This window comes from Lissotriton helveticus, chromosome 5_1 (genome assembly GCF_964261635.1).
Source record: "Lissotriton helveticus chromosome 5_1, aLisHel1.1, whole genome shotgun sequence".
In the NCBI taxonomy this organism is placed as follows: Eukaryota; Metazoa; Chordata; class Amphibia; order Caudata; family Salamandridae; genus Lissotriton; species Lissotriton helveticus.
The window spans coordinates 1990797006-1990814487 of record NC_136065.1 but is presented as its reverse complement, the minus strand read 5'-3'; the positions used below and the strand labels follow the sequence as shown (position 1 = coordinate 1990814487).

The 17482-nt window shown below is 47.4% G+C and overlaps 1 protein-coding gene across 1 annotated transcript in view; it reads left to right on the top strand.

Annotated features, from left to right (window-relative positions):
* Positions 1-17482, top strand: part of LOC144756141 (butyrophilin subfamily 1 member A1-like) — a 249173-nt gene that overhangs the window by 37521 nt on the left and 194170 nt on the right. The window contains exons 2-3 of the mRNA XM_078645707.1: positions 9964-10044; positions 12829-13176. Of these exons, the coding sequence (XP_078501833.1) occupies positions 9975-10044; positions 12829-13176 (418 nt within the window). The 5' untranslated portion in view covers positions 9964-9974. The remainder of the gene's footprint in view (positions 1-9963; positions 10045-12828; positions 13177-17482) is intronic.

Below are 17482 nucleotides of genomic sequence, written 5' to 3'. Positions count from 1 at the left end.
TGTGGGCCGTCCTGAACTTCCAAGTGGCTTTTGGCCCATTGCGGTGGGTTTGCATGGTAAAATTGGCTACGTTTGCTGGTCTCTAGGGGATGGGGCGATGGAAGAGTCCTTCTTACCCCAATTTTTGGCTATTAAGTTTGGGTAGAGCTGGCAAGCTTTGCGGCCTCTTGTGGGGGTAAGTCATTGGTCTTCCTTAGCTGCTATTGTCTCCCTCTTATCTTTGTTTTTTTCAGTTGTTTCTTCAGCTTCTTTTTTGCTCTCCTTTATAGAGTGGGTTCAGGAATTACCGTTTTGCTGGGTGTAGGTTTTTGTGAGTCAATTGCCAGGACATCGCTACCCCTACTTCCCCCACTGTTGGGGCTTTGTGTACCTTGGGCTACTTTGGATCTATGGGTGGAATTATCGATCCTGTGTGCCACTTTTTGGCCTGGTCCGACTGTTGTCTTCGGGCTGGATAGGGCTCCTTCTGTTTGTCTCGCCGTCTGAAGATAGCTGTTAGCAGTTGCCCTATCATCTGTCTTGCTTGAAGCGTTTCCCTGCTTCCTTTGGCTATCTCTACTATGCCCGCTAGGACCTCAGGAAGAGACGCCCATTTTTCCATGAGGATTGAGCAGGAACAGGAACATTCCCCCGGGTTGGAGAGCAGGTACTGGGTGATCCTATTTTCCAGTTCTTCCACCCTGGAGCTTATGTTGACTAGGCGGCCTGCAATCGATTGCAGGAGATCTGTTTTGTCTTCAATATTAGATGACTGCCACAGAAGTGCTCTATTGGTAGCGCTGTTTGTTTCAGTCATGGATGATTTCTGCAGGTCTGCGTTTACTCTATAGTTGGGGGTATTGTGGTCTACTTTTTTGTTGGAGACCCGTAGAGGCTCTAGTAGCCCCAACCCCAGCAAGGTTGGGGGTTAGTTCTAATGTTCTCTCAATAGTTTGGTCTAGATTTTGGAGGAACAAAGATGTGAGCACTCCTGCCGCTGGAGACTCTAGGCACAGGTCAGCTGAATGCGACCGTGGGCAGGGCTTGCAGGCATTGGTGGGGGCACAGTACTCTTCGCATTCTGGAGGTCTAGCCCGTGGCCGTGACCTTTTGACTGGTGGATTTGCACCCTTGTCACTGCGACATGTTCCTCTTTGATCAGAGCTGTCTCGTGATTCTTGCCAGTTGCCAGTTGTGGGGTTGTGCTCCTTAAGGGGTATGATCACTGGATAGTCCATTGGTCTGCACGTAATCGAATTGCATGCATGCTGAGTCAACCGTTTCCTGCTCATTGCTGTGCACCCTTGGGTGTGAAAGTGTAAGCGAGGGCCCTCCGTGTGGCCTTTTGGAACTGCTCTCTGGAACGATGCATGGGTTGTGGCCATGGGATGGTGTGTCCTGGGCTGCTTGCACTTGCCAGCCCTTGGTGGTGTCCTGGTTGGTGCTGGGGGTGCCATTTTTCTTGTAGAAGTATCTGATCGCCCCCATTTGTTCTGCGTCTTGAGGCATTTTGTTTAGGCTTTCTGTTAGTGATTTGCTCCTAGTAATCTTTTTGATAGAGGAATGACTATTAGCAAGTTCCTCAGGGGCCGTGTGCAGTCGGCCCTTTCTTTTGGGACCCATTTTGCTGAGTGACGCGCTAATGAGGCTAGGCCATTTGGCTGAGAGGCTGACCGGCCAAATGTACTGTGGAGTCATTGGTCACAGTGGGTTTATTGATTTGCTGGGCTTGCCAGGATTTGCCAGGATTTGAAGGAGTAGTAGCGGGGTGGAGGTGAGAATCGGCACACCCTCGAATTGTGTCTGCTGTTGTTAGTCCCTGCCTTAGGCTGCTGTTGATTCTGCTGGAACGGGACTGGTGCCTGGGGTGTCAGAGCACTCCGGGGTGCTCCTCCAAGTGCCCAACTGCTCCACGTCGCTCGCTTTCCGTTTGTGTACTTCTGCTGATGGAGTTACTTCTCTTGTTAATGCTGGGCTATTGCAGGGATATGGCTTTTGAAGAAGGGCATGGTTATGTGCTATTCCTAAGGTGTAGGATTATCCCTAGCTGGATAGCAAAGGAGCAGGGAGCAGATGGAGAGAGGCAAGTGGGGCTCGCAGGGCGGATCATAGTCTGCGCCCGATCTAATCGGGCCGCCTCCGTGAGGCTGCCAAGGGCACACACTCCCTGCGGCCAGGAACTAATGGTGGTCACGTTTACCGTTAGCCTGTATGCTGCTCACCTGTGCTCCATAATTCCCCCTGTGCAGGTGCTGCCGCTGATGCAGCGGTTGGAAGTTGAGGCGGCAGACGCTGTGGAGAGGGAACCACGCTCTGCCGGCCGCCCGCCCATGTGGGTGCTGTGTAGGGACCCCCGCTGTGTGGGGACCAGGCAGGTGGCAGGCTTGGGTCTTGGGGTCAGGAGCCACCGGTATCGGCGTCTTCCTTCTCGCTCGTCTACAATCGGCTGCAAGGCTGCGAGGCGGTGGCATTGGCGGTCAGCGTGAAACCACGGACTGGAACTTCCGCTATCAGCTGAAATCAAACCAGCGAGCGAGATAGAGCAGCAGGCAGAAGCATGTGAGGGCAAGGGCGCTTAAGTTCAGAGGAAGGAAACGAGCGAGGAGGCTACAGCATGCTACCCAATGGGTGAATCCGAAAATTCAGAAGAAAAACAAAAAGCAAATGGCTGGTAAATGTTGTATCCGAAAGGCCCACAATAAATATGCTAATACAAGTCAAAATGCCTCATTCGAAAAAACAAACACATCGCATTGAGAGGTCATCCAGGGTCAATGGGAAAGCAGTGTTGAAGTTTTCAAATGAAGAAACTGGCAGGTTCAACAACTCGTCGCCAGTGTGGAAAGTAAACAACAACTCCACCATCAAAGTAAACTAGCTATTTATTGCAGGGAAAGGAAACTCCAGCCACTGAAAGCAGCTTGGTTAGACTTGCATATCTATTGTCTGCTTACCCCATTCATAGCTCTCCATTCAAGTACAAGCATTGCAACATTCCACAAGAACATACCAAAACACAGGCCAAGGGGAAGAATGCAGGGGACACCAGATACATGTTCTCATAAATAGAACTTCTAACTTCTGAGAGACCATCTAACAATAATCTCGCCCTTCCATCCATCCCTCCATCCGTCAACCTGTTCAACCTTTCATTGTTCCATTCACTGACACATCCAATTTAATCTCTTCAATTCATCCATCTTTTCACCATTTTATACATACATTAATTCTTTCACCTACCAATATATTGATGTATCTATCCATATTCACACTCATCAATAGTTTCTCTCTTCCTACCTCTGTCTTTTCACATGTCTGTCTATTCTTCCATTCACTCAGACTTTCACTTATCAATTCTTGCACTCTTCAGTCTATCCTTTCATCTTTCCTCTATTCTTCCTTTTGCACTTCCATCCATCGTTTTACCTTTGCATTCTCTCCATCCTTTAACCTGCCCATCAATTAATTTATCCTACTTTTCTTTTTTACATAATTTTTTATATTAATCGCCACCATCATCTCGTACTGTTGTCAAATCAGGATCCTGGGAGGTAGCGTCCTGGGGTACATCCTCTATGTGGGTGATCGCCTGCAATAGTGGATGATCACTGTTGGATTCCAGTGTAAGTTTGTGCTCTGTCAGGTCCGGGGTGGCATGTTTCCTGTTACCAGGTTGCTTTCTTTTATCTAGCCTCTGTGACAGTTCCCCCTCCATGTCCGATGAAGGGTCAGCTCCGGAGAGATGCTGTCTCGCCACAAGAGGTGTCCCAGGGTGCTTTCTATTTGTGGCGCCAACGCAGGGTCCTCTCCCCTCCCCGCTCTCTGAGTTTTGGGTCAAGCCCAACCCCACGGTATGGCAAGGCAGGAAGTTCCTAATGATTTATGCCTCATTTCCAGGGGATGACGCTCCTCTATCCAGGTGTATGCCTCCTCCGGCATCAGGAAGAAGAACGTTTTACTTTCAAAGATGACCTTAAGCTTCGCCAGTAAAGGTGGCATGTATTCAATGTGGAGGGGACGCAGTTTTTTTAACAGAGTCAAAGGTCTGCCAATATTTTTGCCCTTCGCAGGAGTTGTCGGGAAAGACCATGATTTTGGAATTGGCGTGTCATATCTCCAGAAGTATCAGGTCTCAGTCTGATAATTTAGGAAGCGAGTGATTAGTGGCCGAAGGGGGTGCTTCCAGTGGTGTTTTTTTATTGGGCATCCTGTGGGCTCATTCAATAACAAACCAAGACTAGAATTGTGCAGCTCGAAGGGACTATTTAAGCCATTTGTCCAGGAAACACCCTGTATTGTAGCCTTCAGTACCCTCTGGAAAACCCACAAAGTGTAGATTATTTGTACATGTATGATTTTCAGTATCATCCACCCTCCAGAAGACATCTTTGAGGGTAGGTGTGAGTTCTGTGACCTCTTTGCAGAGAATATGGGTTGTGTCTTCCACCTCTGATATGCGGCTTTCCGCCTGGGTCACTCTCGCCAAAACGTTACGCAGATCTTGGCAGAGTAAGGTGACTTCTGAACATATTTCAACTATTTTCCCCTCTAGCACCTCCTTGAAATACTGTATTGCCTGTAAGATTGCCTAATTATCAGGCATGGGTGGTGTCTCTCCCTCTGCTCCGGGCTGAGGGGCCATGACCCTGGTATTCTGGTCCATTTTCCCCTGTTCCGTGGGTCATGGTTCTTTGTCCCTGGCCATAATGTATGGGCGTGAAGTGACTGCTGAATGTCAGGGAACACTGGTGGGCCGCTTATGTACCTCTGCTGGTTATCTCTTTTGTGTCTTGTATGATGTAGGAAGGCTCAGGAGAAGGAGGTTCAGAGCATGTCCCCAAAATGTGTGTCACCACAGAGCAGCAGCCCCACCGCGTGTCCGGTTGGGGAGCCCCATCCAGGTAGCGCAGCAATAATCCTGTCCACCAAGGCCCAGGGTTTGGTTGTGCTCCGGGGATGGAGTCTTTTTCGCTGCCCCAGTGTGGCGTAATGTAAATATCTGGGGCCACCTTCGGGTTGTGGGTCTCTGGATGATGTCCGGTTCATCGGGTCATTACAATGTTCCACTGAGTCTTCCATGGCGAGAGAGGGGGGAACCATAACTATTAGACACCCCCACGCTGCAGCCAGAAGCCACTCTTCACCGGGGAGACAATCTCAAGCCTGTGCCTGTCAATCATAGGGCCCAGGGTCCCTCCGACACTGCCTCCTTCAGCAGCCCAGCCAAACAGTTTCTTTACCAGGGCTTCTGGAGTCCGTAGGCTTCCTCTCTCTGATCTGCAGCTAGTGGGTATAAGCTGTGCCCTCACCCAGCAACCTGACTCAGGGGCTAGTCACTATCTGCCACCGCCACAGTCTCGGCCGGTCCTCACCATCGCGGCCATGGGTTCGAAAAGCCCCTTCAGGCAGGATCTTAGCTGTGGGGATCTGGCAAGGCGACGCAACCCCGATCGGAGAGGAGTAGACCCCAGTAGGCCACCATTCCTCCCTCCCTATGACGCTTTCCGGGCCGCGAAGTTTCACTTCACTTCCACAGCCTCTCGGACACACCTCTCCCCTCACCAGTCTCTGCTTCATCTCCACTCAGAGAGGCACCACCATTCCGGCGTGGCTCCCAGTGGAGGTCCGGAGGGGTGTCTCAGGCACCAGAGCCCTCACGAACAAGGTCGCACAGGCCCCTTCTCTCCGCATCTGTCTCCGGCCAGGAGGCACAGTCTCCGCCAAGGGTCAGACGTCTCTACGGGATCATCCGTCAGCCCAAGCAGCCGGGAGGAGGACCCAGAGCCCCAACAACTCACCCCCATTCTCACCTCCGCAACTTTAGCCCCCAAGGGGCGCTGCAATCATGCTCACAGTTCTCCCCCTGCCATGTTGAGGAACAGAGCAGTTTCGCTTCCAGGGGCGGCGACGACGTCGGGGAGGGATCATCCTCCACCCTGTCAACAGCCTCTTATCTCCCCAACGGTCAGGCCTTTGTTACTGGATCAGATGTGTCACTGATGGCAGGAAAACAGGCTGATTCATAAACAGGAGAGCTACTAGTCAGCCATATTGTCGGATATGCCCTCGCAAATGTACCTTTGATTATCGGCCATATAGAAGTGTCTTTCTGAAGATGAAATTATAAATATTTCATAAGCTCCTCATTTCACAGAAGGATTTTTTCAGAGAATCGTCAAAAAGGGTCATTGTATTTAAATAATCCTTGCAAAAAAACAGGTTCTAAAGTGCTTTGGTTTGAAATCTGTAGAAGCTGAATTTTGGTTGTTTCACTCATTCCCCTTTTTAAAGATGTCTTTCAGTAGCCTATAAACATTTTCAAATCCACTAAAACAAGTTTGTTATTACATCAGTTTTGATCAATGTATTTAAAATGTATTGGCTCCAACGATAGCTCCCCTGCATTGATTGAATTATTAGCCCCTCCTCTACTGGTTGACCTTTTAGCCACTCCCCCAAAGTTCAGCTCTAGTTGTGTCCCAGTCCCTCCCAAACACATGCTGACCATGAATGATAGGTCATTGAGTGAACCGAGAGGCATCCCCCCAAGAGAGTATATCATATAGTTGCTCAGTCATTTTCGCTGTGAGGCTCTTGGGCTAGGAATATGCGATTGCTCCATTTTACCGAGGCACACACTTTCCAGTCTTGGGCAGTTCTGTTCCAGATCACTGTTTTCAGGTGTGCTGGTCTACTTTGTTTAATTTAACTGCACCATAACGGTTACTTGTTCTAGTATTAGGTTGTTGTAAAGTGCTGTATCACCTCCTGGTTTCATGGCACTAAATTCTCTATTGGGAAATGCAGGCAAGAGTTTCTTAAGGGAGCAAACAGAAAAGAAGAGACTACAAGGTTTTATGGAATGAGAAGAAATTGGAGATTTGCCTTGCAGTGAATGGCAGCTGGATAAACAATTTTGCTCCTAGGTGGCTAAGTAAAGACCACCCTGTTCTTTCTGTTTTTTCTTCATTCAAAGTTGCACCTCCAATTATAGCGAATGTACAAGTTTGTAGTAGTGTCTGGGTGACATAACTAGAGCTTCTATGGATGGTAAACTCCTTGGGAATGCAAAAGAGCCATTTAAAAACTATTCTTTGTTCCCCTGCTAACAAGTTGAGTGTTCTGAGAGCTCTTGAAACATGATCAAAATTCTTCAGTAAGCTGACCAGTCTGATTTTGGACTCTCTATAAAGCTTAAATAAGTTAGAAACTGGAAGTCCTAGAAAACGACCCTTGAAGTAGTCTAAGTTGGGAGAGACTTAGGCCAATGACAAAATGGCAGACAATTTGGAGGTAAGATTGGCAGAACTCGTCTGAGTAGACAACGAGAATAATATCTTTCACCTCAAACAGCTTTGATTTGAGAGTGTTTTGATAACTCATTATTAATTAAGACAACCATTGATCTTGGCTTTATAAATGGTGCGGGAAGCACCAAAATAAGTGAGCCACATGATGTTGTTTCATCACTCTATATTCCGACCCAATAATAGTAGCTGTACTTTATCTCCAATGAACTTTAAAATGTTTGCTCTGCCCAAGGCTGGTCAGCTTGCGTTTCTACTCCATTGAGCTTTAAAAAGGTTTGCGCTGCTCAAGGCTGGTCAGCTTGAAGGCAGCTATGTAACCTGTATAGAAAAGTAGGAGCAATAGCAGTGCAACAGTAGGACTGAATCAATTTCGATAGAGGAAGAACATTGATGTTGAAGAGTAGTGGTGCTGGATGAGCCTGGTGGCACCTCCAGTGTGGGAGAAGATTTCTTTGACATAAAATGTCCCACCTTCCAGAAAAGATTTCCAGAATACAATATTATATCAAAGAATATAAAAAAACTGGTCCCACGCCTTCTCTCAGTGCTATCTTCCCTACTTTCCTTTGGCAGCGGTTTCCACAGGATTAAGCGACCTCTGTATTATTTTTCATGGTCATCATGTCCTTCTGTCACCTCCCTCAGCAGTATCTCATTCTCAAGAAGGTCCAGAGACAAGTCACTTGTTTCCTATTCATCTTAACTCAAGAAAATGCATATCTCAGCAATTACCATGACAACCTTCTAATCTGCTACGGCAAGTGCTCCTGATAGCATCCTGAACTTCTTTCTGGAATGCTGCACACCTACCCATACACCACTATACCAAGCACCTCTGTTTGACACACCTTTTCAACATTCTTAGCTCTTTTCCTCTCAACCTCTTTCTGTAGGTGGTCAAGTGGGCATCATGATGGCAGAGGAGTGTGCCAGCCTAGGTTCTCCAAGGAGCAAAATGGCTGATGAGCCAGTTGTCAAGGGACTGGTCCTGTAATCTGGTCAACTCCATGTCTATTGCTTGTTCCACAGCAATGGTTACGGTCTGCTTATCATCCACCCCTGTGGTCCACCCACCGCATCGTAATCGGAGGAGTTGCGCGGAAGGACCAACCACTGCTGTTCCGATGGACTCAAGGAGCTCGTCAGAGCATCTGAAGTAATTACAAACCCATAATGATGGCGGAGCCAGCCTCGGCCTTTCCAACATGGAAAGGCTGTCGGAAAGTGACTTTGGGGCCCCTAGCAGGGCCTTCTCCCTCCTGACCTTCGGCTATGGGGCCTGGGGGGCTAAACATCCTTGCGCCGTGTGGCAGGCACTGCATGGTGCCTGCCACACAGTGCAGGGATGTTTAGAAACATCCATTTTTCAATGTCAGCCTGTGCTGCAGACCTTTTCCGCCTGCCGCACAAGCTGCCATTGAAAAATTTATGTTTTTGACCGCCGATAGGGTGGTTGCATCCAAATTGTGTGGTCGGAACCGCCGACCTGTGGTCTGGTGGTTTCCAATCCACAACGATGTTGGGCGGACATAGTAATCAGGCCCAATATGGGTTAGTACCCGGGCATTTTCAGTGTTTTATCACTTGAGGAATTACATAGATGACAGTTATCTTTTCCAAAATGCAGAACAACCAGAGAGCTAGAAAATTTATTGAATGTTACGATTTGATACCATGATTGGATAGGGTGAACTTGAGGGTGGGATATCAGCAGCATCAAAAAAACTTTGCAGACCGGGCACAACAAACAATGTCCACTCAGGAAAGTTTAGTGCCTTCAGTGGAGCATCTGCAGTGGTGGCTCTTCTGAAAGCACATAGATATCTGCCTGCCTGGCAGAAATCTCTAAATTTGGCAGGCAGTACACCAGGTGAAGGTAGGCTCCTGCCATGAATAATGGAGGTCTGCTGTACTTCACAGGCCTCCGTCTCCGTGCTTGTTAAATTATTATTAATCATTTTCTGATCTGTCAGCGTCCATTTTTAATGTGACTGATTAGTACATCAGATGCATCGAAAGAAAATGAAAGGCTGTTCACAAACCAGTCAGTCTGCAATTTGAACATGTTAGTTTACGAGCTGCACAAAGTACACTGGGCCCTAAGCGAGGGAACAGAAAAGGCATTGCATGTGAGACAGCTTTGTGGTAGCATGGTGGGAGATACACTGAAGACGGCTAAAATGCCAGAAACCGGTTCTCGGTAGCTTGTTTCCGGTCCAGGGAAGGCACGGCTTGGTAGTTCGGGCTGGACTGTTTCCATGAGGCACAGGGTCAGACTGATTTGCATATGGCCATGTGTGAACTGGGGTGGCAGAGTGGGCTAAAGAACGGTGATGGATTAAACCCAGATCAGTTGACTGGGGTGAGTGCTTGTATTGTCAACACTCCGTCCATCATTTCCTTTGGGAGATACACTTCTCCAGAAGAAGGAAAATGCTGAAAAAAGGGCCTCAACAGTAAAAACTAGATCAGTAATAGAACCTATCTGAGTTCTCTTCTATATCCGGGTCGCCTACAACACAACAGGCAACACAGCATTTCTTTTGTGAGGGGTCTTGCTCTCTTGGGATCCTTCTTTTTCCTATTCTCTCGGTGCATTGCAATTCTCCCTGTGTCCATAGGGCATCAACCATCAATTGTTGAAGTTCTGAATGTTCCCTCTTTGTTCTTGCAGGGGTTCCAGGGATGGCATTAAACACTCGCTCTCTTCATCTCTTCTGGTTCATGGTCCTTGACCTTTTGGCCTCCACTTCAGGTAAGAACTCTTCCTCCTGCCAGTAGAAAGAAGAGAGACACTTAGGAAGCACCCGAGGGGCTTTGTCTTCAGGGGTTTGGAGGGTGGAACTGTAGTAGTATTTCTTTTTATTTTGCTGTGAGTTTAAGGGGCTTTTTCCATAGTCTGATATAGTGTTCAGTTCCTGGGTCCTTTAAGTTCTTGTAAGTCCATGTCTTGTAAGTTCATGCCTTTGTATTTCAGGACCCCTTGACAGTTCCCTGGTAGAACGGAGGGATTTTTAGTAAAGAGAGGCTTATGGGTAATGCTGGATTGCACTGTGGGCTCTGGATTCCATGCTGGAAATAAGATGGGGACCATCTATAGAAGGTAGAAGCCCCTAGAACGACATACACAGTGGGTATAGTTGTGAGTTCTGGGGACATCAGTGTGTGCCGATGGTTTCCCTGTAAGTTTCCTGGATTCTGCACTACTTCCAGCTCCACATACTTGCATAGTTGTGTGAAAAAGTATGAAAAAACAGAAGCGTCCTGCCACTTCCAGCACTTTATTGTGCTTCGATCATGTTTCTGCAGGGACCTCCGCCCTGGACTATAGAATTTACATTTTCATGAAGTAATGAACATTTGTACTGAATCTGCACAGTACCACAAATACACTGAAAGATATAGCTGTAGGAAGCTGGCTTTTTATGTAGTAGTGCCAATGTAAAGGCACAACATGCACAAAGTACCGACTACCCTTATTGGTTTACAGGGATTCAATTAATAATCCTAAATTCTCTATTTGTGGTAGTGTGGTCGAGCAAATTAGTCTTATCAGGGACAGAGCACTTGCACAAGAGCTTAGTTAGCAGGCTTCGGAGCACTGTCAGAGTAGAAAACCAGCATCTGATAGTTCAAATGGGGGCAAAAAGTGGGAGAAATCTGCTTCCTACAATAGCTGACTGTGCAAAGAGAAAGGACCATGAAATAAGCCCCATTCATACAACAAACATACAATATTACATGCATACACTGCTACACACGTGTAAGCAAAGCAAAGTCATGCTGAACGACAACTATGTGCTGTGTGCTACATAATCCTACATTTTTATTCAGTATCATTAACTTAGTTCAACGATTAGATAATAACATCTGTTGTTTGGAGTGGATAGGATTTACAGAAGTGAGGCATGACGTGCTATAGAGAAAATATGTTTCATATTAAATGAGGTTCTCTTTATTTGAGCCCATGTCAACATCTAAAATATATTTTTAAGTTTACTTTAGTTTTTATACAGCACTATATATGTCCTCATGCTCTAAGAAGTTAAAACAAACCAGCACTAAGGTACATGTTCTCATTACATACACATTTTATATACTTTTTATTTTGAGGGCAAACTGGGTCTCTGATTCATTGTTTCGGTCGTGTCAATGTCCCCTAATGACTTTGTGATGAGAGCTTACATTTACTCTTGTGTTTTGCTGTAGTTAGCTTGTTGCAGGATACCCTGCTTTTTCTGCCTGGATACGGGAGGGAGGTGATATAGCAACAGATATCTTCCCTACTTTGACGTCATTACGAGAGGCCAGCAAATAGCGTAATATTTATCGCATCAATGAAATCCAATGGAAATTATTGGGAGCGATTAGATCGCACTGATCATAATTATTGCTAATGGAAAGGAGCCATAATATGGGGCATCAGCTGCTTAATGCATCACAATTCGCATGTCCCGGCATTTACTGAGGTCTTTTTTTGCTAGTAAATTCTAGCAGGTTTGGCCCGCAGAAATTTATTGGGAGATGCAGACTTTAATCACACTCATGAGCTATTCTCACAACTTGTAAATCCTGCACAACACTTATGGCGCTAAGAGGACATTGCGCAGGGCTTGAAATTTTCCAGGCACCTGTAATCAGACCCATAATGCAGACATTTTTCCTAAATTTCATGGATTGGCATGGTGGAGTTGTCTTATACACTGTTCAACTCAGCTCTGCTCATAGTATGAGTTAGCTGCTGGGCTCCTCATACCTCCTTAATGGGTGTATGAAAACATAGAGTGCACAGTGAGGATAGGCCGAGATTGGGATACCTCTTGAAGGCAGCAGGATATGGTGGTAGGTCGTCCTCACCCCTAAAGAGGCAATCTATTTTGGCCTGAAGCACTTTGCCAACGTTGGAATATTAAGGAGCAGAATCTGGGACCCTACGACAACCCATCCTTCCTGCAGGTTGTTCCTGCACCCAGAGTGGAAACCACAAGATGAGGTGGCTGGGAGGACCTTTATTCAGGTCCCAGTTAGATTAACCAATCAGGGAGATTTTAGCTTGGGTTTGAAACTGACCCCAGGGAACCCCACTTCGGCAGCTTAGAGGGGCTAGTTAGAAGTGCTGTATCAGAAGTTGGGTGCACACGAACAAGTTGTAAATTGTGTACTTATCTGGAAATATCCACTACCAAAAAGGGCAGTGTGAGGCCACCATTTTTCCACTTGGGTAGATGAGGGAAGAGGCGATCTAGTATTGTTAGTATCATGAACAACTTCATTCAAGAAACACTTTTATTTTTAGTCAGTTAATATGGCATGATTGTGCTGAAAGTGTCCTTGGCTTGGTAAGGTTGGTGATCACCACAGATGCACGCCTAAACCAGCAAGTGACTGACCCTGGAGGTTTTGATTCTGCTGGACAACTGGCTGACCTACTTCTTGTTCTATTAGGCTGCTGACAAGTCATCTTCTGTCCACTCCAGAGTTGAGAAATGCCGGTATGTGTTGATAGTGTTCCTGACTGCATCTCTGTTCCCCTTTGCAGCCAAGTTCTCTGTCCTCGGGCCCCAGTTTCCCGTTATTGCTGTTGTTGGAACAGACACCATCTTGATGTGTCGCCTTTCCCCGGCCACCAATGTGCAGGATCTGGAGGTGAGATGGGTGAGTGACCGTCAAAACTCCATTCTGAGTCTGTATCGTGGTGGCAAGGAAGTGGACGTGCGGCAGATCCCACAGTACCAGGGACGGACGAAGCTGGTGAGGGATGGCCTAGAAGGTGGCAGCATTGGGCTCCTTATCCGTAGCACGCAGCTCTCTGACGAAGGCGAGTACCGCTGCTTCGTCCAGTCTCAGACCTTCTATGACCAAGCCACCCTGGAACTGAAGGTTGTAGGTGAGTGAAAACTGACAGCATCCAAGAGAATTGTGTATAACATTAGGAGGCAGAAAATGCTGGCAGTTTCAATAAGAATATATGTATTGCTATCAATGATTATGTCAATGCCTTGCCTCCAGTCAGAAGGGTCTATGCTTGTTTGGCTGTTTGCATTGATAGTTTCCTTGATATGATTTGGCGCTTTACACATTGTGTCTAGTGGATGTTGTGTACATTGCTTTCAATAGGTAATTATAAGCATGGCTTCCTTTGGTGTTTTCGTTGACATTGCTGCTATGGGTATTGTAAGCATTGCTTCCAGTATATGATTGTATTCATTTCTTCCAATGAGTGATTTTCTTTTCATTACATTTCTTCTTAGTGCTGTTTATACTCATTTCTCCAAAGGCGGTTTAAATGCATCATGCATTACTTACCATCAGTTCTAGTTGCTTCCAGTGTATGAGTGTGTGAATTAATTCCCTGAGGCTATTGCTTCTAAGCATAGCTTTCAATGGTGGCCAAGAAACATGGCTGACACGACAGCTCCCGGCCGGCCCACCTAAAAATCCTACTTCATCCTGTAATCTGGAATGTGCCATAAATATTAAGCAACCTGAGGTATTTTCAAATACAAACCTAGCTGCACCTTCGACCGGACGGATGTGGAGACAGGGGGTGCTGGGCCACTCGTGCAGAGTGCGCGGCCCCTCTCTGCACAAACCCCACGTGGCAAGGCTGTTGCCTACCTTCACGCCTGACTCTGTGGCATGAATATGGAGACCGGGGTCTGAGTGGGCCTCGAGCAGTGCCTGGTCTGTGAGGCGGAGCGAAGGAAAGATGGGTGGGATGGCACCGGCTGTCTGGCTGACCCCGTTGAGTGCTGCTTGTGGGGACAGGCTGGTGGCCCTGCCCCTTTGCGCTGTCTCTCCTTTGCTGTGCGTAGAAGCACTGGGCGGCGTGGCACAGGCCCCATTGACGGTTGAACTCAGTGGAGGAGAGGCTGCAGCGCCATGAGTGCTGAGACGACCAGAAAGGTCGCTCCCAAGGTACAGATGCAGCGGGAGGAGATGAAGTATCCCTGAGGCCCCATGCTGTGGGAAGAAGGTGAGCTGGGGTTGCGTTGTTGTCCACTAAAAGTTTCTGGCCTGGACGGCATAAGAGGGGCCACCGGCAACTGTGAAGAATAACAAATCTGTAGGGCCTGCAGAGGCTAAAGAGCGAGACAACCGGGCGGATGACAAGGCTGGGGGTGCCAATCCGCTCATACCGAAGTGTATTGCCCCCCTATTTAATCCTGTGAGGAGTGATGAATTAAGACTTAACTAGGGGTCCCACAAGGGGGCCCTGGACCCCAAAGGAAAAGCGGGGACGCCTGGACGCATGGCACACTCCTGAACCTGTGCATACAGGAGCTAGCAAAGGGTCGACATAGCAGCGACATGGACATTGGGCCCGGGCTCTGAACAACACAGCCAGACTCATCCATAGGGGGGAGCCTCCTGTCTCCCTGCAACATCATACTTGATCCTCCTCACTAGCATCAATAAGGAGGAGGGGGGACCATGGGCTGAACTCCCCTTCCATAGTCAGCCAGAGAAGCGGAGACACAGGGCAGAGGCCGGCTGGGGCCAGCGGGCTGCTGACCTCCTGGGCAGGAGGCTAGTGGTCACTGACTGGGTGGAGTGCGGTGCACCTTGTCCTGGCGCACGGAGGTGGGGAGGCAGTGCCCAGGCAGTACACCCCCCTCAATTCATCACGCAACAAACGACCGGGGAGATGAAGATGACATGGAGAGTAGTGCCGAGCCCTCGCGTGCTGAGCTTCTGGCTGCTATCCAGGGTTTGTGGAAGGAACTGGAGAACCAGATAGAGGCAGTCTAGGTCGATGTCAATCTCCTACATGTTACAAAAAACAGTGGTCCCTACTCGTGGACACAATGGTATACTGAGCTAATAATCACACACCTGATAAGTGTTATGTCTTTTGTCCAGCCGGACAAGGAATTTATTTAACAATTTTCTTAATAAAACTGAATGAACACATTAATAACAAGTGGGCACAGCCGTGACCCACAACATTCAGACAAAACAATGAACAGAATGGTAAAAGGAGCAAAGCAAAAATATGTCTGTGTACTTGTAGTCAGTGTTACAGACAGAGATTGTTATAACCACACCATTGCATTTCACAATATTTTAAATGTCATATTGCATACGGGGGCAGACCTCCGCAAAATAGCCGACAAGGTAACCCTAGCAGAGGAAGACATCTCAGACCTTACGGGAGACGTGGTTGCCTTGAAGAGGCAGGTGGCTCAAATATGCTCCTCAACGAAGGCCCTGGAATGCTGAGCGGAGGTTGTGGAGAGCTGAGTCAGGCACAGCAACATTCAAATGCTGGGCTTTCCCGAAAGGGCAGAGGGGAGATCAGCAGAGCAGTTCCTCAAGCAGTGGATCAGAACTCAACTGCGCCCAACAGGCCTAGGAAAAAGGCTTGTGCAACGCTATTTAGAGATAGAGCCCTCCTCCAGGCACGACCCCATTTATATGTAGGACAGAGAGTCTACCTCCCGAGCGTGTCCACCTTAACCTCGAATCTTCACTATGCCTAGGAAGACTTTAACCAACCGAGATAGGCGAAGGCTTAATCATTGGATATTATATTTTAACAAAGACAAAAACAGAATCCCTCACCCAAAACAAAATGGGGTCCAAAATCTGTACCTCTTTTAAGGTCTGATCCGAAATGTCTAACTTAGAGATAGCTTTCATGGCTCATAGCCAGTCCAGTTCTGTCGGGGGGGGGGGGGGGTCGGAGAAACCCATAGTTTACAAATCTCTCTCCATGCCAGCAATATAGCATAAAACAAAAACTTAGCATTATCATCTGTGCCCTTACCTTGCAGATCCATTCTTCCTGATATAACTAGCTCGGGCTTACCTTAAACTGCAAGCCTAGGACTGTTGACATACGGCTACTCATGGCCTCCCAGTATTATCTTATCTTTGGACATAGCAGAAACAAGCGAAGATCATCCTCATTAGGACTTTTGCATTTAGGGCACTCCACCACACCACCAGAGCTGAATTTAGAAAGTCTTTGAGGAGACCAATACGCCCTGTGAATTGTAAAGAAATGCTTCCGCCTTAAATTTGCAGGTTTCACTATTTTATAAAGCATAGACATTTTTTTAAGTTGTCTTTATTGATTTTGCAACATAATACAAAACAAAGGCACAGTGGGCCAGCTTGTTGCCAGTCATAGCACATACATAACACATATTACAGGTGTAAGCATATTATTCCTGTTTCTAGTACGCATTTCAATTTCCCACAGTAATGTCACTTTATCCCAGATGTCAGGGCATGTTCCAACGACAAAACAATATATAGCGGCAGGGGTATATAAAAAAAAAGAAACCAATTTAGGCAGTACATTGCATATCCCCAAACAGACCGCATTTTGCACATACAGAGCCAAAAGGAGAGCCATCCATTGGACACATTAACCATCTCATTACATCGTCCCATATGAACAAATAGAGCAGTTTTACAAACCCACCGGCCCCTCATTTTGACCCTCATCTTGCACTTCCTGGTCTGTAGTCGACCTTGTCCATTCCAAGAAAGGTTCCCATATATCAGTCGGGCGGGACGCGGAAGGCATCTGCTCCCAAAAGAGTTTGAATTGAGTGTGCCCATAGGTTACATCCGTTAACCAATTTTTGAAGTCTGGGACCCGTTTCCTACCCCAGCGGATAGCAACCTGCCTGCGAGCATAGAGCAGTAAAAGGGCATGTAACCTACGCCTCTTGGGCACCGTGTCACGCACATACCCCAAAATACCCAGCAACGGGGACGGCGGGTCGTCCCTATCAATTATCTGATTCACTGCGCAAAATATCTCACCCCAGAATAATTGCAAGTGCGGGCATTCCCAAGCCACATGAAGAAAGGTAGCCTGTTCGTACCCACATCTCCAACATCTGGCATCTTCCCTCAATCGCATGGGCTGCAGACTGACCGGTGTCCGGTAATATCTGTGCAAGAACTTGAATTGAATCAATCTCAAGCAATAGTTTGGGGACAAAACAGACAAATGCCCACAGCAATACCCCCACTGTTCTTCTGTCATCTGCGGGTTCAATTCACTATTCCATAACTCCATGGACTTGGGTTTCAGGACTGGATGAGCGGACTGCATTACAGTGTATAGTCTTGTGACCAACTTCTTAGATGACTGTGTTTTAAGAACATTTTCCAGTGCTAACATTGTCGGGGGGCTTCATAGAATCCCTCATATATCGCGCGACACGCTGTGC